Here is a 19,720-nt window from a genome sequence, read left to right as displayed (position 1 = left end):
AGTGTCATGGTTCAGTGTCTTCACCCTCTTGTCCTTCAACTTTTCATTCTGAGTCATTTCTCCCTTTGAGCCTGATCTGAATTTTGGCATAGTTATACCTAGAAGTCCTGTTTGCCTGTCTCTCTGCTAGCACTGCCTCAGTCAGACTAAAGAGCCAATGCCTCTTAACTCTTCCTTCAACAGCTGAGTGAAACATAAGGACATTCATAGGGCCAAGCAAAAATTAGCAAATTTAGAAAAGCTTAAGCAGAGCAAATTTGAAAGCAGCAAGCTGGAACTCTAAATGCTTGACCACAGCATGCAAGCCCCTAAAGCCACTGCGCTGAGGCAGTGCAATTAGCTCATTGCCACTGTAGATTAGAATCAGGTTATGGAATCAAGGAAAAGGAAAAAAAAAATCCAGTAAGTGCAGCTTGCTTTAATCTGGCAAAATCAGTTCTACTTACCAACTGCTAAGAGCAGAGAACAAACTGCCCTCAGGACAAAATGTAGTGTCTACATTCACCAAAGAGTTCATTTGGAAAAGTCTTGCCTGGCCTACTGAGTTCCAGGCCAGGGCTACATAGTGAGACCCTGTGTGTTGTATGTATGGGGTTGGGGGAGGGGAGGAGACTTAAAACCAGGGTGCAAAGATGCAGCAGGTAAAAGCACTGACAATTTGAGTTCAGCCTCCATTAACATGTAGTGAGGATCCCTGAAAGCTGTCCTTTGACCTCCACATGTGCCACCACACATGCACATCTTTCCCCCCACACCATATAATAAAATTTTAAAGGACTTGAAAAATAGTATTAGTTTTCTACTCAATCTGTCAAGGCATTTTCAGCTTAAAGTCATGTACTGTGAACAGAGCTGTGAGATCAGAACTCACACAGGCTAGCTCCCCACTAAGCTTTACCAGTAGTAATGGCTTAGCCCAGTTGCCAACTTGACCACATCTGGAATCAAGTAGAACCCAAGCAGGTGTGCCAACCTGTGTGGAGAATTTTCTTTTCTTTACCAGGTCATTTGTGGTAAAGACTCACCCCAAAGCTCAGTCACACCTTCTCATGGCAGCCCACACAAAAGGACATGAAAGAAAGCTTTTGCTTCTTGCCAGCACACCGTCACTCCTGCTGAGGCATTCCCTCTTTGGGATTCTTTACGTGGACTGAAGACCAGCTGAGGCATCCCTGTGGACTGAACCACTGAACTCTTGGCCTTTTCATCACACAGCTAGTATCAGACTAGCTGAACCAGAGCCTGTAAACCATGAATCCCCTTTGAACAAAACTCATTCTATCCATTGTTCCTCCAGAGAACCCTAATGCACCAGTACTCTAAAACTTTCATTCATCCTGAGAACCTGAAATCTCAATAGGAACAGGGCTTCTTTTATTTATTTATTCATTCATTCATTCATTCATTCATTGGTTTTTTGGGGGATAGGATTTCTTTGTGTAGCCCTGGCTGTCTTGGAACTAGCTCTGTAAACCAGGCTGACCTTGAACTCAAGAGATCCACCTGCCTCTGCCCACTGAGTGCTGGGACTAAAGATATGTGCCGCTGCTGCAGCCACCACCACCTAGACCACCACCTGCTGGAACAAAGCTTCAGAACAGTAACTGTTTACCAAGCGGCAAAACAAACTGTCTGGATGTTATGAGATAGTTGATCTAAATTGCAAGACTGTTTGAGGGGACTCCTTTACCTCACAGACCAGGTGGAACATGTGAAATTCAGTCAAGCTATTCAAACTCCTGAAGTACAAATGGCCGGTGCCACCTTAACTGCTGTGGCCACATTACATGGGGTGTAGTGCCACCTTGTGGTCACTTAAACAAATCACTTATTACAAGGGCAATCCCAGCCTGTCTGTCATCTAAAAGATCATTTTATACTACTGTAAGCTAAGGTGTTTTCAAACATTCGCAAAGAATGATACATCTTGGTCATTTTTGCATTTTATTGATTTTTTTTTCTCTTCACATCTTTTAAAATAGAAATAACACACAAACAACAGTTTGTTTGTTTGTTTGTTTTTTCCCAAAAACCTCAATTCAATTGATTGCCAAGGAAAGGCAGAACAATGTCACTTGGGGCTGCAGGCCAGTAGTATGCTAATTGTGTATGCCCTTGGTTCAATTCCCAGCACTGGAGACAGGAAGGGGACAAAAACAAAACTACAAACAAAACCTAAAACACTGGTGTTTTACTCCTTTAAAAATCTACTGTAGACTCACCGGACAGCAAGTTCAAGTTTCTGCCCACAAAACACAGCCAGTCAGTAAGCAAGTTCATTGTCAGCCAGACTCCTCTGCTTGTCTTTCTTCGAAGCTCTTTCATCAGCTAAGCCTGATCTGATGGCTGCCTTTCAGGGCACAGTGAAATCAGAATGAGCAGTCATGTTCTACAGACTACAGAGCTGTTGGCACCTCTTCGCCAACAGCTGGCCAGCCAGGAAATTATCTCCTTACACTCTCTCCCTGCTTTATCTTCCTTTAAAATGTTGCTATCAGTTTCAAAGAACAATGAATGCAGTGTCCATTAACCTGGTTTGAGCCTGACATTTTTCCTGAGCTACAAAGGACACCTGTGGCCTTTCTGCCACAGGACCAAGTAAAAAGGGAAAGCAGGCAGCGCTAAAAAGCAGTGGGCTCTCCTCCAGCCGACACAGGAGGGATGTGCTCTAGCTGAGGGTACAAAGCAGAAATCCTGGCGTCAAAGGACAGTGGAGGGGAAAACACATTTACTTTCCCCTTTTGAACTTCCCCGCTCCCCCAGTCTTTGCTTTCTTCTTAGCAGGCCCCTTGGGTTCTGGCTCCTTGCGCTTAGCTGAGGACAGTGAGCCTGTCACCTTGAAGAAATCATCTAGGCGGCCCTGGGTGCTGCCCTGGCGGCTTTTACTCAGCCGCTTGACCCCACTGCGAATTCGCTCCTCAGAAAACTGCTTTTCACCACACATAAATTTGACCAACTCCTCTTCATTTGGCTCACTCCACTTCAGCTCCACAGACTCTGGGTCCAGCACCTCGGGCTCCAGGAAGAGCTGCTGGGCTTCCTTGTGGAGCCAGTTTTCTGGAATAGTGTACTTGTTGGGATCCAGCCGCCGCACGATCTCTTCAATGCTCTTATGCTTCTGGATGAGGTCCACGGCCCGCTTGGGCCCAATGCCACGGATACTCTCACAGTAGTCGCTACCCAGCAGGATGCACAGATCCACAAACTGCTCCTGGTTCAGACCCAGTTCCTGTAGGACCCGGCTCAGGTGGAACTCCTGGATGGGCAGCTTCTTAGCTTCACTGGCAGTCAAGTGTCGCATTAGCACTGGGCTGCCAAAAGTGAGGCAGTCCATGTCCTCAGTGGCTGCGGCATAGACTTTGCCAGCCTTCACCAGGGCAGCACAGCTGGCCTCTGCCTCACTGGGTGCATCGAGGTACGGGATGCCCATGAGACTCAGCAGGTGTTTGCACTCATCGTTGTGCTGCTTGGTAACCTTCACTAGCCGCTTTGTGAACTTTTCCACCTCCTCCTCTACCCCAGCCTCCTGAGCCTGCTGCAGCTGCCTCTCAGCCTCAGCACGCCTCTCACTGCGTTTGGCCAGCTCGCCTGACTTCAGCTGTGGTGGTTTGCCATCAAAGACATACACAGGCTTGATGCCATTCTCCATCATGCGAATGGTACGGTAAAACATGCCCATCAGGTGGCTGGTGGTCTCCCCCTCCTCATTCTGTAGCACATCACCACCCTGACGAACAGCAATCAGAAACTGGTAAATGCTCATGGAGGCATCAATGGCCACCTTGCGACCAAAGTAACTCTTGATGTCATTCTCGCGGATGGCACTGGGGGCCACATCAGCAATTAGTTTGGCAAGGCCTTGAATTCCCATGGTAACACAGAAGTGATGGCTAAAACAAAGAAAGAGAAGAGGAGGAACTTGGAGGCAACAAAAGGAAAAAAGTGGCGGCATTCACCAATTTCACATTTACTTAAATTTAACATAAAATTCAAGAGGACTCCAAATCAGAAGAGCAGATAATGCAAAGATGAACAAGCTACATCAGTCTTAAAACATCTACAGTGCATTCAATTAACAAGTAGGTCTCTTCCGTATCCGGAGTTGATTTGGGTGCCTCGAAGAATAAGACCCTGGATATTCCTGAATAATTTAAGAACTTGGAATAACACAAAGGCACAAAGAATGACTTCAACTTTCACCTACATCAAGAATCACAAAATACAAGAGTGCTTGGCTCAGCTTCAAGGGTCCTGAGATCATAAAGGCAGAAATAAACCCTCAAGCGGATAAGTATTAGCTATGCAAATATGTCTGGTCAGATTTCTCTACAGATGTCTAACTGCTGCAGCAGCTCTGAGGGATACACTTCTGAAGGAGAACCAGGTGGTCATCTCACACGCTGTTATCCTTCCCTTCCCATTTCCCTTAACACCTACAGGTTTCTGTTTTAAATCAGGATGCTGGAGAAGTTTTAAGCCCGCCTCTTTGTGCTTCTCCCCACCACCAAGTGAACCCCATGACTCCTACCATATCCTAAATTAAGGGCTAGCATGCTAGAATCACACAGCCCAATACTGCACTTCTGTGGTTCCAGACTTCCATCAGATTGTTCTTTGGGCAGGGTTTCCAAAACTACCCTCACAATTTTTGCCCCTGCCAAATGAAACATGAATTTTTCCTTCATCTCATATTTTTCTTTAAATGGACTTTAAAGAAAAGGAGTGGGGGTGGAGGACTAGTTGTGAGTGATGGTACATGCCTTTAATCCAAGCACTTGGAAGGCAGAGGCAAGTGGATCTGTGAGTTCAAGGCCAGCCTAGTCTAGCTAGTTCCAGGCCAGCCAGGGTTACATAGTGAAACACTGTCTCAAAAACAACCCCTGCAATTGGGAGGTAGAGGCAGGTGCATCTCTGTGAGTTCAAGGCCAGCCTGGTCTACAAAGAGAGTTTGGGGCAGCCAGGGCTTATCACACAGAAAAACCCTGTCTCAAAAAAGAAAACAAAACAAAAAATTAAGCTGGGAAAGAGAATCCAGCTTAAACAAAAATATTCGCACTGTACCAGCCATATTTTAATGTGTTAAATGTATAATAAAAGGATTTGCTAATATGCAATTTACTAAGGACATCTTGCTCACCCAATGTTAAGTGGGTCCACACAGTAAGAAAATCCTGTCAATTCTTCTAATTGTTCCCAATCTTACTTCACTGTGTCTTTTCTGAAGCCCACGTGACATGTTATAGTCCCCTGAGTCCAATGGCTCAGCCACCTCAGCTCGATGGCACCACAATCTATCTGTACAGTATGGAACCCTAATGAAAAAGTCTGCCTCTCTCCTTTGATCTTATTGTGGTTCCTCTATGAATACAAGCAGCAAACGCTCAGCCTTAGGGCTGAGGATTGCAGCTCCCTGGTTCAGATGCTTGCCTAGCATGGGTGAAGACCCCGTGTTGAATTCCCAGCACCAGAAACCAAATAAAAAAGCTCAGCTTTGGACGCAGCCACCATCCATGAAACCATTTGGTGTGCTGAGTGTATTAACAGTGGGGCTGACCTAGGGCCTCACACATGCCAGCAAGTGCTCTACACTGAACCACATCTTCAGCTCTGTGAAACACAATTAAGTCACTTATTCTGTGGTCTGAGTTGTAAAATAAGAACGCTAATTACTTCTGCTTTGCAGAACTAGTCAACCAAAATACCAGATGGAAAGCACCCATCACCAGATGCTGCGCCCATGTTCCCCATTCAATCCTCGGGTACACCTCACTTACTGCTTTGCTAGAATGAAAACAAGAGTACCACCCACCCATCATGTCACACAGAGGGGAACCTGTTCTGTGCTGATACTCAGTCCCGCACACCACAGGACTTTTCCAGATAGCAAAGCGGTAAATGAAATGGCTTGCACGCAAGATAAAAGCATGCCCAGCTGGCCCGGCTCGGAAGTCAACTGATCAATCACCATATTAACTGGGCCCCACTGTTCTGAGGATTCTTCCAGACTTCCCTTATCCAGAAATGTCCTTAGGACTTTTCCAACACCTGCCTCAGCCAGAAATACAAGAAAGCACGGTGTCTCTTGCTGCCTGCAGACGTTAAACCCATTTCCTTAGAAGCACACAACCGCCCCGCTCCATACTGCTCACAAGGGCCCTCGGATGAACACGCTCCGGTCTCTCAGTCCTCGCGCGGGAGGTTATCACCCTCTTCCTACCGGTTAAGAGAGACGCTCCGAGCAGCGCGAATGGCCCAAGCGCCGGGCTTCCTGGTGCTGCTCCCGCTACCCTTGCCGCTCTCAGAGGCGCTTCCGCGAGGACTCACCCCGCCTCAACTGGACGAGGCCTCAGCAGCTAGCGGTGGCCCGGCGTCCCCAGCGTGCTCTGGTTAGCCCCGAGCCCGCGCTTCCGAGGTGGAGCCGAACTCGGTTACAGCTTCGCAGCCTTCCAAAGCCCGCGCTCCCGTCACGTGAGCCTCCCGCTGCGAACAGCCTCCTGGGAAGTGTAGTGCACGCCCCGCCACTTCAAATGGCAGCTTTCACAGTAAGCATTCTTTCCAGGAAAAAAAAAATGATTAAAACCAAGATCTTGTACTGCCCTTTCCTACAATCCGACCCCATGCCACTCACACCGGGTCTCCACAGTCCTAGTTTCCGCTACACCGGAAAACATGGGACTACAAGTCCCACAATGCCACGCGCAAAGGACCACATCCTTTTCCTTTTGCTCAATGCGCCTGCTCCTGCCGACGTGTTCTTCCGGTGGCGGACCGGTGGTTTATCCCGTGCGGGGCAAAATGGTGAGATGATGGGAGATGTAGACAGGGCTGTGGGCGAGGACTCCTGGGTGTCCGGACCACACCGTGCTCTTACGCGGAGGCCTCAGCATGCCGTGCCCCGAGGGTGGGACGCCGCTGAAACCCATGTTGATGACGGGGAAAGCAAGCCCCTTGCCATGGATTCCTCTGCCTGAGGTTTCCATCACAATGGGCTTTATGATTTTGATTACAAGGCTGAAAGGCAAGAGGTGCACTTGGATACCTTCACGCTTTTCTTTCCTATGATCAGTATCTATCTAGAAGGCTTTCCTTGCTGAAATCGTACTCATCCCGCTAGGCACTTGTATAAATGTCATTTCTTGGTGAAACACTTGCAACTCTTATAGGCATTCGCCTGTCTTCTGGGAGCTCTCACAGTCTATACACACCTCTTGCCACGTTTCATGGGCTTCTCTTTTATCTGCCACGCCTCCTAGTGACCACCGTCTGACGTGCATCTAGTACTGGGATGATGTCTATTCATCTTTGTATTCCTGTTGCCAAACACTGGGCTTGCATTTGGAGGCCCCATAAATAGCAGCAATTGTTCTTGGCGCTTTTGGGGGGGGGGAAGGGGGACATAATTGTTTACTGAATTGAATTCCTGTGTCTCTTAGAACAATGGGCTCAGTTTACTTCTCTGAAGTTGTTATGTTCTGGACTTTAGAAGCATTAGCTGGAGAGTGACAATGGAAGTTGACATTTGTACAGAACTTTACGTTTATAGCCCTTTCACAGGCATTATCTCATAGTCTTCTCTGAAACCTTAGGAAGGAAACAAATACCTATTGAGCAGTTATTCTAAGCTGGCCAGTAAACTAGATATGTCAACACTCATCATCTCACATCATGCATCAGCCCTGTGACACAGATACTGTTATAATTACTTAACTCAGACTCCAGTGATTCCATAAAACCAGAATTACCACAGTTGTCTTCTGCCAGGAGAGCTCATGGTTCCTTCATGATGCAGTGAAAAAAAGAGTACTCTCAAATTAGAATTTGGGATCGGTGTAGTACTCTCGGCTCTGACTTCCTGCAGAAATTAGTAGCTTAGAGTCTATAGATACCGGTCCAAAAGCAGTAGAAATTGTGGACAAGCTTTTTCTTTGTATGTTTTTCCCCAGGCAGATTCATGACTTTCATAGTGACCATTGGCTAGAAAACCCTAAGAGCCATTTATATCTATCCCTTTCTGTGCCTGAGCGTATGACCCTTAGCTGCTCTTCTTATCTCACCAAAAGAAAAGCTACTGCCTCCATGCTTCTTTGTTGTTGTTTTGTTATGTTTTGTTTTGTTCCCACTTTTTCACACTGCATGCATAATAGGCAAATGGTCTACCACAAAGCCTGCCATATCCCTACTTTAAGATGTGATTATGGCTCGGTGGGCAAAGAGTTTGGTGTGCAAGCTTGATAAGCTAAGTTCAGTCCTAGTACCTACATTATTTTTTTAAATGCCAGATGTGATAATCCCAGAACTCACACAGCAAGATGGAAAATTGAAGCAAGGGAGTCACCCAGAAGCCTGAGAGCCAGCTAACCTGGAGTGCATGTCAGAGTGAACAAAAATAAAAAATAAAAATAAAAACAAGAGAGGCCCTGCCTCAAACATGGTGGAAGACAGCTCTCAGAAAGCTGTCTTCTAACCTCCACATGTATTTAAAAAGAAAGGGATAGGGAAGCTGACCTGTAAAATGGCTTAGCACGTAAATGCACCTACTTTCAAGCCTGGTTACTGGAGGTCAATTCTTAGGACCCACATGGTGGAAAGAGAAAACCAATTCTTGAAAGTTGTCTTTTGACCTCCCTGTGCACTCGGTGGTACCTGAACTTACACACATTACACAGAGTAGATAAAAGGTAATAAAATTTTAAAATGCATGCGTGTGTGTGTGTGCATGCACACACACACACACACACACACACACACACAGGTTGTAATTTTAATTCCATAGTGAATCAGTTATTTGAAGGAGTTCTGCATTTCGCGGACTGATGTGTGCCTGTAAGAGTTTCAACAGTACATAGCTGCTCCAAGGTCTTCCCAGACTGAAACTAAGATTGATCTCCTTTCTTCCCTAGGAGCTCGAGGCCATGAGTAGGTACACCAGCCCAGTGAACCCAGCTGTCTTCCCACACCTGACTGTGGTACTTCTGGCCATTGGCATGTTCTTTACTGCCTGGTTCTTCGTGTATCCTTTTACTGAACAGCCCGGGGGCCAGAATTAATGACCTGAGAACTGAGGGGGAGACCATACTGGGTAAAGGAGCCCTGCCACTTTTTTTTCTTTGAGATGGGATTGAGACAAGGTGGGTATAGGAGGAGGCTGGTGCTGCCCAAGGGCAGGCCATACCTCGTTTTCCAAGTTAGCTGAGTGAGATTCAAAAGGTAGTTTGTTGGTATTTGGGGGTTTTGTTTTAAGACAGGGTTTCACTGTGCAGACGTGGCTGACCTGAACTCATGGGGGTCCACCTTTCTCTGCCTCTGGAGAGTGCTAGGATCCTAGGCATACACCACTACACCCAGCAGAAAGATGATTTAAGCAGGGGTGTGTTCAAGTGTCAAGAAGTCTGGCACCTGGTCCTAGCTGTACCATAAGTGATAAATGACTAGAGGCAATTGCCCTAAATACCATGGGCTTCTTTTCCTTGTGGATGTTAGAGGTGTGGTGTGGGACATCAGCACCCATACCATCTTTCAGCCCCTTTCCCTTGGCTGTAGCAAGCCATAAAGTCCTCCCAGGAAGCCCTTAGCCTGTGTCTCCCCACACTGAGTAATCCTGGACAGCTCCTGCATCTTCTCCTTAACAATCCTGCTAGTTATGAGGTCACCTCCACCAAGTACACACGCGACATTTACAAAGAGCTCCTCATCTCCTTGGTAGCCTCACTCTTCATGGGCTTTGGAGTCCTCTTCCTACTGCTCTGGGTTGGCATATACGTATGAGTCTCCAAGGGTAAGAGTTAAGACAAAATGGTACGAGAAGCCTCCTACAGCCGTATCAATGGGTCCTCTCTCTTCCATGCAAGACTGTATGGTTCATGGGGACAGAAACACTGGGGTGGATCAGGACCCTGTCCCCATGGGTATTTGAACCAAGTGTAACCTGGTGTGTCATTTCTGAGTTCTGCGTATACCTAAGGCCTCACTCAAGCTTTGGGGTATACTTGGGAGGGAAGCGGGTGAAGGCTGCCCATGGTTTTACATCTACATTCTTTCAAGTCACACACCGATGATTTGGAAAGGATCTGAGAGTTAAAACAGATAACACCCCAAGCAGGTCACTGAAGTCAGTTCTGGTGACACATCCTCAGTGATTATTCCTGTTTGCCCTCACATAGCCCTTGCTCAAGGGGCATAGGGTTACAGGGAGGGAATGGAGAAGGTCATTGGTCTTATTCTTAATTTTGCTGTCCTCTTCCAGGTACCCACCAGGCAACCCAGCAAGTCCCTGCTTTTGTAAATTAATTTTTTACCATTGCTACAAGTGCCCCACCTGCTGCTGTTTACAATAAAAGCAGATGACAGTATCAGAGTCTCCTTGACTGCTGAAGTCCCATAGTTTCCACTTCTTAGCTGCCTTTCACCAGTAGCTGATGCTAGAAATTGGTATTCTCTCCATGGGGGCAAGGGTTATTTAACAGTGTCATCTTGTCATTAGTTTAAGGCTTACCTGTGGCTAGGAAAGGCCCAGACCTACTTCTATGTTGTTTTAGAACAAACTTCTCCAGAACCCAGCAGCAGTCAGTTTTACCCTGGGCCAATCTTCTCTGAATGCAGCCCCCCTTCTTTGGACTGTGATCCTCTAGGCTCTGCCTGTTCCCTTAGGGGGACTGTTTCTAGGTAAGCAGTGGCAGGTATTTTGGGAAGGATTGCTGGAAGTGTGTGTGGTCAAACCAAACCCCAAATCCAAGGATTACGGGCATAAAGATATGAAGTAGCTTTCTGGCCCTTTTGTGTGGGGGCCAGGAATTCTAAGCCCTTCAGAAACTAGATTCTAGACAGCTTGGTCTGAGATGACTCCCCTCCCACCAGAACAATCTCAAGAAGACGCCAGGTGAGTTCACATACAAAGCAGTATTTATACATTTATTTATATATGTATATTTACTTCAGAAGAAAAGGACAGTTTTGGGGACAGGAAGAAAGTAGGCCCAGTGGCTTTCCTCTGCCTTCCTCAGAGTCAGAATGAGTACATGATAAATAGGAGTCAGAGCTCAGGGAGAAAATGGGAAGTTAACGGGGAGATACTCTATGAACACGCAGGCCATTAAGAGGTACAGCATGGGTAGGCATGTGTGCTGGGACCCTATGTACAGCTTAAAGCGAGGAGGAGATTAGCCCAGTGGCTACAGGAACACAACAGAAGGGAGAGAGGGAGGGAGTGCCAGACAGGCTGTCAGCTTCCAGCCTGTGGCCCTCACACCTTCCCCTAAGCCCTTTTATACTTGGGGCTTAAGGCAACTTTGGTCCAAGGTTAACCCCCTCAAGCAGCTTGGAGCCCACGTTTGGCCCCAACTCACTGAGGACTGCTCCCCAGGCATGCAAACAGGCAACCGCCAATGGGCTTAGGGCTGGCTGTGTCCAGATGGACTCCAGGGGGTAGTGGAGGTTCACTTTCCAGTTAAGATCTGAGGGGCCACAGGCTGAGAACACTTGGCCCTCTGGTGAGGGAGCTACTAAAAGCAGTGGGGCTGGGTAGTCCTGAGGCGAGTAGGACTGCCCTGTGGGAGGACAGAACAAGATCTTAGGGCCGGCATGGCCTGATGTGGTGAGTCATGATTCCTATGGTAGAATGGAGGAATGGAACCAAGTTGGGGCAAGGTGTTCCTGCTCTTTCCCTATCCTGAGGATAAGTGCTTTGAGACCCATGGCAGGACTCACAGTTCATAGGCTTCTCGAACTCAGCTCCTCCGTAGAAAGGCCTTCCATTTAGAGTTAGAATGGAAGGTTGGAAAAGGCAAGGCCCAGTTTCCAAAGGGTCAGTACCACAAGGTAAGAGCAGTTCCCTTTCCCACTGCTGAACCCATGACATGCGGCTAAATGATTGCCACACTCCTTCCAGGAGCCTGCATGTGATCAGCATGCTGTAGGTGCTACCAAGAAACGCTGAAGCTGTCACTTGAGTAAACACTCAAACCTTCTGCTCCTCTCCTGCGGTGGAAAAGGCAGAGATGGAACCCACTGAGCAGGATCCAAGCCCCAGAAGAGGAACTTTGATTTGGGGGGCACCAGGGCCTTCCTGTCTTCTAGTGTCCCTCCAGGCTGAGGCCCATTCAGCTTTCCAGCTCTGACCTACTCCTTGTTGCCCTAGTTTAAGTGCATTTAGTAATTATATCATTAATAAAAGTTATCTGCGTCCACCCTCCGGTGGAAACCAGCCTACTGCTTGCAGGGATTCCTGCTCCTCTGCTCAGAGAGAATGATCATGTCACCAACTCCATCATGAGCTTGGGAAACTCCCAGGAACACAGATCTTGGGAGCTCACAGGGAACCTTCCCTTCCAGGGTACTCCAGGTTCAAGGGTCCAAGGCTGACCTGGCCTTTTGGCCCCACTGGTTCAGGCCTGTGACAGTGGCTCTATCAGGCACTAGTACTTAAGGCACAAGGTCAGCTCCTCCAGCCATCCAGGGCTGGCCCTGACTGCTCAGGAATTCTTAGAAGCTAAGCTCTCCCAGGGAGAACTCTCCCGAACCAACCACACTTAAAGCTTAGAAATGCACGTCTAGTGTAACAGTCAAACCTCAGAAAGTTACTACCAAGCTGTCCCTCCTGGGAACAGCATAAAGGGTGAGCATTATCAGCTCTCTATGGACTCATGGGATCCAGCTAGGTGTTACTGCTCTGGGTCCAGTCCCCATGGGTCTTCTCCACCACAGCTCAGAAGGGAAAGCAGGTAAAGTGGGAATGGGCAAGTCAGGGCCACAACTTCCCCTTGCCTGCAGGGCCCCTGCAGCCGGCCCTCCAGCAACCATATCTAGACAGCCATGAATTGGTCCTGTGCTGCCCCAAGGAGGTGGCCAGGAGGCTGCTTGCTCTAGGACCCTCCGCTGTGTGAGGGTGACCAGCTGGCCCAGCAGCTCCAGTGTGAAGACTTCCAGTCTCCCCTGTGAAGGAGAGGCAGTGAGGAGCAGAGAACTGGCCTGCAGCAGGCTCCAGTGTAACATGTTTGCATCCAGTGTTGTGGGCCCGGGGACCCCATTCCCGGCTGTGGCACTGCCTCAGGAGGCAGCTCAGTCACACAGGCGGTAGAAGTGGAAGTAGTAGTCTGCGGCTGGCTGGACGATGGCCTCTGAGCTACAGTTGGCCTGACCCTATGTGGAAGGGAAGTGGGTGAGGTGGTTGCCCCAAGCCCTACCATGCTTTGCAAAGCCCTTACTCCTCTCCCAAGCCCCATACTGCAGACAAGTGCCCTCAGCCTCTGCGGACAGGTGGGCCTGTGCTCACCAGCAGTGCCACCCGGAAGTGGTATGTGAATTCACGGAAGGACAGGATGGTTACTGGCCACTGATGAGAGGTGCCCTAGAGAGAGGAGAAAGAGAGAGGTCAGGGCAGCCTCCCTCGTCCTAACCAGCACTACTCTCAACATGGTCATTGCAACCCAGAGGTGATCACAACCCACTTTGAGGGCAGGGATAGCCACTCCACAGACTGCCTTCCCTAGCCCCGGCCTCCCTTTGTCTTGTAGCTCCTCCTGCTCTAGGTTGTGCTAGCATCTCATTAACCCTGCCCACAATGCAATGCAGTGTATGCACTGGTGTTGCTACCATCTGCATCTCACAGACGGGAAATTGAGCCGCTTGCCTCCTTCATGATGCATATACAGCAGGGCTGGGTTCAAACCCAGGTCTTTGTGGCAATCCTTCACAGTATGGCAGAGGCTTGGGGGCCAGCCACAAACAGCTTAGCTGTCTTACCTAAGGCTTTAACTTGGCCTCTGTTGTGTGGGTTTAGGCCAGACCCCCACAGTTAAAACTGACTTGCTGTCCCACTGTTCTTAAGTGTCCCTCTCTGTAAGGCCAGGAGTCTCCTCCCATCTACTCCCTCTTCTGCTCAAGGTATTTTATGCATGTCTTCCCTCCCTCCCTGGAGAACAGGTTCTTGGAAGCAGAGGGAAGGAGAAAAGTGAGGCCTCAACAAATGTCAAATAAACACAAGTGAGCAAAACTCGCCATGAGCTGGGCTGCAACAGCTCCTTCCACCTGGAGCCCAGGGCTCTTCTAATGCCATCTATCAATCACTGCCCTGCCCTGTGTGTGAGGGCTGTGGGCTCCATACTTGCTTCCTGGGAAGTAAGGGTGGGGAGCCCAGCTCTTCCTGCTATGGGCACAATGCTCATTCCAGATCAGTCCCTATAAACTCTCCTCCACTGGGCACTGTCACAGGGAAGGCAGATGCCCATCAGAGAATGGATGGATGAAGACTGACGTGCACAGGGTCCTGACTATATGCGTCTCAGTAGGCACACCTGCGCTCTGCTTCCCATCATTTGGAGATCGCTATCCAGAGAAGAGTCTGAGACCTGGCCAGCCCACAGCTTCCCCTCTGCCCCTACCTGGGTGTCCTGATAGGGATGGAGCCTCTGCAAAAAGCCCCCCTCCTCACAGGGTTCCTCCTTTGATGTCAGGCTGCACAGTACCACGGACACAGGGGTGGAGGAACTAGGAAATGGGTGGTTAACAGGGAATGGGGTTTCCATGCAAGTAGCTGTAGCCTCCCCATCCCCATCTCCCATCCAGCCCACTCCCACCGAGAGAAGCTGTATCTTCACACAGCCTGAGAACCACATAGAGTAGTCCAAGGTTTGGAACGGAGGAAACCTCTCCTGCCATCTCACATAGTCCCAGTAAGGCCCTCAGAAACCCCAAGCAGCAGTGGCGCCTCTGCAGCCCTCTCCCAGGCAGCCGGGGCCCTCTGTGTAATAAGTGCTCAGCTCTGACTCTCCTGAGGCTCTGGCGGCTCCCACCTGTGGGAGCCTTCCCCACACCAGCACTCACTTCATCTGCAGGGTCAAGCTCAGGTGCAGTGGGGTGCTGCTGCTGACGGGGATGTGGTAGGTGAAGTTTCCAAGCCTAGAGGGGCAGAGACGGTGCCTGAGCAAGGCCACTCTGCCAGCCTCCCTCTCTCCGCCTCAGCCTCCTCTAATGAAGCCCTTGGAAACCTGGTAAGGGGCTGCTCAAATCTGTGGGAAAAAATCCTTCCCCAAGGACCTAGATCTGAGCATCTTGAGCTCTTCCTTGGAGTGACAGCAGGGAGCCCACTATACCTGCAGGCATCCTCTGGTACACAATACTGGGAAGTGATAGGCATGGAGTTTTCCAGCAGCTGGATGGAGGTCAGGGATGGCACTGGGTCTGTAAGAATAGAGGCTGTTGAGCTGGTGAGGAAGGGGACAAGGTGGAACGCAAACGACATCACACTTGGACTTTCACTCACACCTCAGTGGAAGCAAGAATTCTTTCCAGACCCTCACAACAGGATTATGCCACACCCTTTTCCCAGCAGCCCTAGAAACAGTTGCCAGGAGCCTGAGGTTCTGCCTCTTTAACAAAACCACGACACCCAGAAGCAGGTAGAGTCCTTTCCCTGGCCAGCAATGTACAGAAACTGACTCTCAGGCCTCCGCTCCTGACCACACATCTTGCTTCCCAGCCCTAGGCTCAGCAGTGGTCACCCTGGCAGCCAGAAACTAGGCATGAAAGGGCAGAAGAGTGGTACACACAACTGGGGCTGCCCCCAGCATGTGGCTGTCTTTGAGCCAACTCACCACAGAGGTGTGCCATGTGGTGGGGGGGGATGAGGCTGTTTGTCTATCTCATTATCTCAGGCTTGCTATTGCCTAGTCCTTCACCCCAGAAGTGGGAAGCTATGGTCACTAGCCTCTGGACATTTGCTTGACCTGGTATATTTTCAGCTCTTTAAAGTATAAGCCCAAGGTTTCTGGCAGCGCCCAGAACACCCTGTGAACCTAACCAACACAGACAAGACTGCTTTCTCCTTAGGCAAATCCCCAGATGTCTTTTGAAGATGGCTCAATGTCACCCCCTCCAGGGAAGCCTTCCTGGGTTGCCTCCCTCCTTGGTCTGCCTAGACTAAGTTCCCTCCCTACTCCTAGGGACCCGTCGTCACTCTGAGGTGTCATCACCTCTGCACACTCAGAGTATATCTCACGTATCTCGAGCACCCACAGAAAACCCTGAGGGTTCGCCGCCACTTTGAACATCTGTCTCTGCACAAAGCACACCTTCTAGGTGTCTGTTTACCAAGCCACAAAGTCAAGGGGCGGAGGCCCACATCGCTGCACAGAGACACTGGTTAAGGCTACTGGGAGGCCAAAGAATACAAACCAGCCAGTCTGAAAAAAATGCTTCTAGGTTGGTTACAAGCAAAGATTTGAGGTTGAGATCCTAGTATGTCGTCACCTTCCCCAACCAGGCACCCCCATCTTTTGATCACTGGGATGGCAGGTGTGTACCACCACACCTGGTACATTCTGGGGATCCCAACCTCTGGTCTTCATGCTTTACCTACTGAGTTATCTACCCACCCAAGTCGTGAGGATTACACGACATGATCTACATGAGTCTTGTGGTCTGATTCCTAATGTCTGCTTGACTGACAATTCTGTTCCCAGTCAGCCATGTGACTGGGCTGAAATGAGTCCTAGCCAGTGGGCCTGAATAGGCTGGGCTAGAAAGTGTGGAGAGAGGCAAGTACCTAGCTGGCTCTGGGTCTGAGTGAATTGAGCAGGGCTTGGGCTGAGTTGCGGGGCGTCTCTGCGGGCACGACTGTGGAGACTGAAGCTGGGGCTGTTCTTGGTCTTGCTCTGCCCTCCAGGAAAGGGGACCACAGGACTGGCTAGAGGTTCTGGGTTCTTAGGGTGCTTGGAATAGCCGATGCCATTTGCTGAAATGCCCCAGGATTTGGCTCTGATGTTGGTGACTGGCAGTGGGGCCATCTGGCTGGGACCTATGGACAGAAGCAAAGATAAGCTGAGAAACAAAAGGAACCAGCTACCTCCTTTCCTGGGCTTCTGTGAACCTTATGTATTTCCTGGTTCCCTCGGAGATGACTCCCCAAACCTTCAACCCAGGAATCCCTCCCGCTTTCCCTCTGGGGCCTTTTTTCTGGATGCAAATAATGCCAAACACCTCTGTCGACCCTGGTCCTGCCCCCAAAACATTCATACCTGAGTTCTTGGAGTTGGGGCTGGGGCCGGGGCTAGGGCTTGGAGCAGGGTTAACAGTGGGGCCAAGGCTAGGATCTGTAACAGGACTGGAGGTGGGGGTAGAGCAGCAGACGATGGGGCAGGGCTGGCTGGAGCACAGGTCCAAGGTACGGAGAGCTGGACCTGAGGCTGAGTTGGTGACTGAAGAAGCCAGAACCTAGATGAGCAGGAGGAGGACACTGGAGCCCCGCCCCCAGCCACATGCCCCACCTCATCCCTCCAGTCACGCACCCAGCAGCAAAGAAGGCTGTGTGCCTGGCAGTCCAGTGGTCACAGAGGACTGTCGGAGCTGCGTGGTCCCAAAGCTCTGGCTGGACCTGCTAAAGAAGGGTAGGCTGAGCTCAGAGGCACTGGGGGAGCCTGATGTGGGCCTGGGAGTCCCAGAGAAGCAGGGATGGGCAGGAGGTGGTGGAGAGGAGGAATGTGGAGCAAAAGCAAGAAGAAGGGTAGCAGGAGCCAGAGGAGGGAGGGGCACTTGGTCAGACACATACCATGGGCACATGGCCTCACTCCCCCCAAGGTGGTGGGGCCGGAGCAGGGCCAGGAGACAGGAAGTGGACACGGCAAGAGAGCTAAGAGACAACAGAGAGACCAGGAGGGAAACAGAAACAGGGGAGGAGAGAAAAAAAGACAAAGTCAGAGGTAACCCCCGGAGCTGGGATGTGACAGTGACAGACAGAGCCCAAGGTCCTGCTCTGCCCTCCTTCCCTACACCTATCTTCCTCTGGATGGCCTACTAAAGGAGTACTGAGAAGGCCAGAGGGCCTGTAGAAAGTACCAGGGGACACCCCCACTCCTACTTAACAGTCTCTAGTAGGCTCTAAGCCTAAGGCCGAACCCCATTAGAGCGCTTCCCTGGCACCTCTGACCCAGGCCACCCTCCATTAGCACCACCTGGCCTGAGGGCTTAGCAGCAACCCAATCTCCAGGGACATACCCATCAGCATCCACCAGGTCCTCTTCAGAGCGCAGGCTCAGCACATAAAGTGTGGACATGGACACCACGCTGGGAGCCACAGAAAAGGGTCACTGTCTGAATGCAAGCCACCACCCAACACCATCTCTCTAGGGCAGGCTCTGTGGTCTTCCCAGATGATGTCTGCCAATAGACTTCCCCAGACCCTGGAGGAGGAGACAGACGAGGCAGCCCACCTTCCCTGAACTCAGCTGCTTGATTCTCAGTCCATTTTCCTCCCCAGCTCCAGGGCCTGGACCCCAGGCACATCTGACCCACTTGGTAGATAGCTCTACTCTCCAAGCCAGACTCCCCAGAATCTAAGAGACAAGTCACCTGAAGGCCATGACCACCACCAGAGCAATGATAGTTCCCTGCAGGAAGCGCTGACTGATGCAGGCCTGGTCTGGTACCACTGGTGATGACTGGGGACCGAGAGAAAAGAACACAGCAGAAGACTGCGGACTTAGGAAGCCTACTTCCTCACCCAACCTGACCCAACCCCATTCTTCATGGTTCGAAAGAGAGAGAGGAAGCAGAAAAGGGCTGGAAGGGTTACAGGTCAAAAGGGGAAAAGGGAGGTTCAGAGCTGGGGTCGGTGAGCTTGGAGCCGGAAAGGGGAAGCCCTGGCCCCATGAGCCTCCCAAGCCTGCACAGCCTCACCTTACTGGCTACTTTAGGGGGCCTCTTCTTGTGGGGGACACTGCCTGCCCGACTAAACTGACTCCCTGCATGGCTGCAGTAAGAAGACAAGAGTTAGGATGCTTTCCAGAAGGAGGTGTCTCCTGCCCCCCAACCCCACCCGGTGCCCGAACCTGAACGCGCCGGAGCTGCCAGTTGACTTGAGGCTGTCAAGGCGCCGCAGTTTGGCCAGCTTGTGGCTCCAGCGCTCCAGCTCATCGATGCGAGTCTCCAGGTTGTCTGTCAGTTTGCATAGCTCCTTCACAGCCCCCACATTTTCCATGAAGATTCGCTCCTGCCCAGGGCAGCGGCAGCCTTGAGGGCACCATTGGCCCAGAGGCCCCCAAGCTGCAGCCCGGATTGGGGCAGGAGCAGAATCCCCACTCTCCGTGGCCAACAGAGGCCCTAGAAATATCCCTGCCTGTGGATGGCCTCTGCTCCATGTCTGCTGCCCCTGCCTAGGCTAAACATCTGCCTAAACAGCCTTGCCTCTCTCAAATCAGAACTCCAGCCCTTGGACCTACCCCCTCAGGTAGCTGCAAACATGTCATGTGTCTGTCTCTAGGGTTCATGTCACTGAGTACAAATGTCACCTTCATAATAAACCATGTTGTCTTCGAGCCTTGAGACAAGTAGGTGACACATCTTGTTACCCTCTTTTAATTGATGGGGGGGGGAGAGCAACCTCACTGCTCCTCCAGTGGTTAACTTGCCCCTCCATCTTGAACACTGGTCCCCTTCCTGTGTGGTGGGGAGGGACTCTGAAGGTACTAGGAGGAAAAGCTGTCCCTTCCTCCCTCTACCAGCCAGGGGCCCCCGCTGGACAGCTCCTCTGTTCCAGAGCCTCATCTAGTTCCCCACGACTGACCTTGTTCACGACCAGGAAGTTCTCTATGGTTTTCCCATTGGCAAAGACTATATCCCCTGTGTCCTTCACAGCCTCGGGCAGGATCTCCTTCACTTCCTGGGCGATGACACCTGGGGAGGGACAAGCCAAACAAACGTGTGCGGTTGGGGATCCTGCTCATAGCTCTCT

General features: G+C 50.5%; 3 protein-coding genes across 4 annotated transcripts in view; 1 reads left to right on the top strand and 2 right to left on the bottom strand.

The window, feature by feature from the left end:
• Positions 1 to 1,921: 1,921 nt before the first annotated feature.
• Positions 1,922 to 6,628, bottom strand: Fen1 (flap structure-specific endonuclease 1). 2 transcript variants are annotated; one of them, XM_055614248.1, is made up of 2 exons: positions 6,218 to 6,628; positions 1,922 to 3,890 (listed from the first exon to the last, which is right to left on the bottom strand). In XM_055614248.1, exon 2 carries the CDS (start codon positions 3,869 to 3,871, stop codon positions 2,729 to 2,731), a length of 1,143 nt encoding a protein of 380 aa, XP_055470223.1. In that variant the 5' UTR covers positions 3,872 to 3,890; positions 6,218 to 6,628; the 3' UTR covers positions 1,922 to 2,728. The 2 variants fall into 2 exon arrangements, with proteins under 2 accessions (XP_055470223.1, XP_055470224.1); XM_055614249.1 differs by having other exon boundaries at positions 6,325 to 6,628.
• A 61-nt stretch (positions 6,629 to 6,689) lies between these two features.
• Positions 6,690 to 10,349, top strand: Tmem258 (transmembrane protein 258). Its single transcript, XM_055613744.1, is given in 5 exon segments — positions 6,690 to 6,770; positions 6,772 to 6,798; positions 8,901 to 9,010; positions 9,639 to 9,775; positions 10,244 to 10,349. Coding segments are annotated over 4 exon segments (345 nt in total). The 3' UTR covers positions 9,766 to 9,775; positions 10,244 to 10,349.
• A 528-nt stretch (positions 10,350 to 10,877) lies between these two features.
• Myrf (myelin regulatory factor) overlaps positions 10,878 to 19,720 on the bottom strand; it is a 31,581-nt gene continuing 22,738 nt past the window's right edge. Inside the window, exons 14-27 of the mRNA XM_055613745.1 lie at positions 19,553 to 19,662; positions 18,819 to 18,979; positions 18,667 to 18,739; positions 18,340 to 18,428; positions 17,986 to 18,054; positions 17,540 to 17,620; positions 17,280 to 17,365; positions 17,010 to 17,189; positions 16,538 to 16,789; positions 15,087 to 15,174; positions 14,818 to 14,892; positions 14,376 to 14,481; positions 13,268 to 13,342; positions 10,878 to 13,134 (exon numbers count right to left, since the gene is read on the bottom strand). Coding sequence (XP_055469720.1) covers positions 13,054 to 13,134; positions 13,268 to 13,342; positions 14,376 to 14,481; positions 14,818 to 14,892; positions 15,087 to 15,174; positions 16,538 to 16,789; positions 17,010 to 17,189; positions 17,280 to 17,365; positions 17,540 to 17,620; positions 17,986 to 18,054; positions 18,340 to 18,428; positions 18,667 to 18,739; positions 18,819 to 18,979; positions 19,553 to 19,662 — 1,526 coding nt within the window. The 3' untranslated portion in view covers positions 10,878 to 13,053. The remainder of the gene's footprint in view (positions 13,135 to 13,267; positions 13,343 to 14,375; positions 14,482 to 14,817; positions 14,893 to 15,086; positions 15,175 to 16,537; positions 16,790 to 17,009; positions 17,190 to 17,279; positions 17,366 to 17,539; positions 17,621 to 17,985; positions 18,055 to 18,339; positions 18,429 to 18,666; positions 18,740 to 18,818; positions 18,980 to 19,552; positions 19,663 to 19,720) is intronic.

The sequence above is a fragment of the Psammomys obesus genome, unplaced genomic scaffold, assembly GCF_907164565.1.
Source record: "Psammomys obesus unplaced genomic scaffold, mPsaObe1.curated_primary_1811, whole genome shotgun sequence".
Lineage (NCBI taxonomy): Eukaryota > Metazoa > Chordata > Mammalia > Rodentia > Muridae > Psammomys > Psammomys obesus.
Note: the sequence above shows the minus strand (reverse complement) of the source record. Positions and strands in the feature narration are given on the sequence as shown.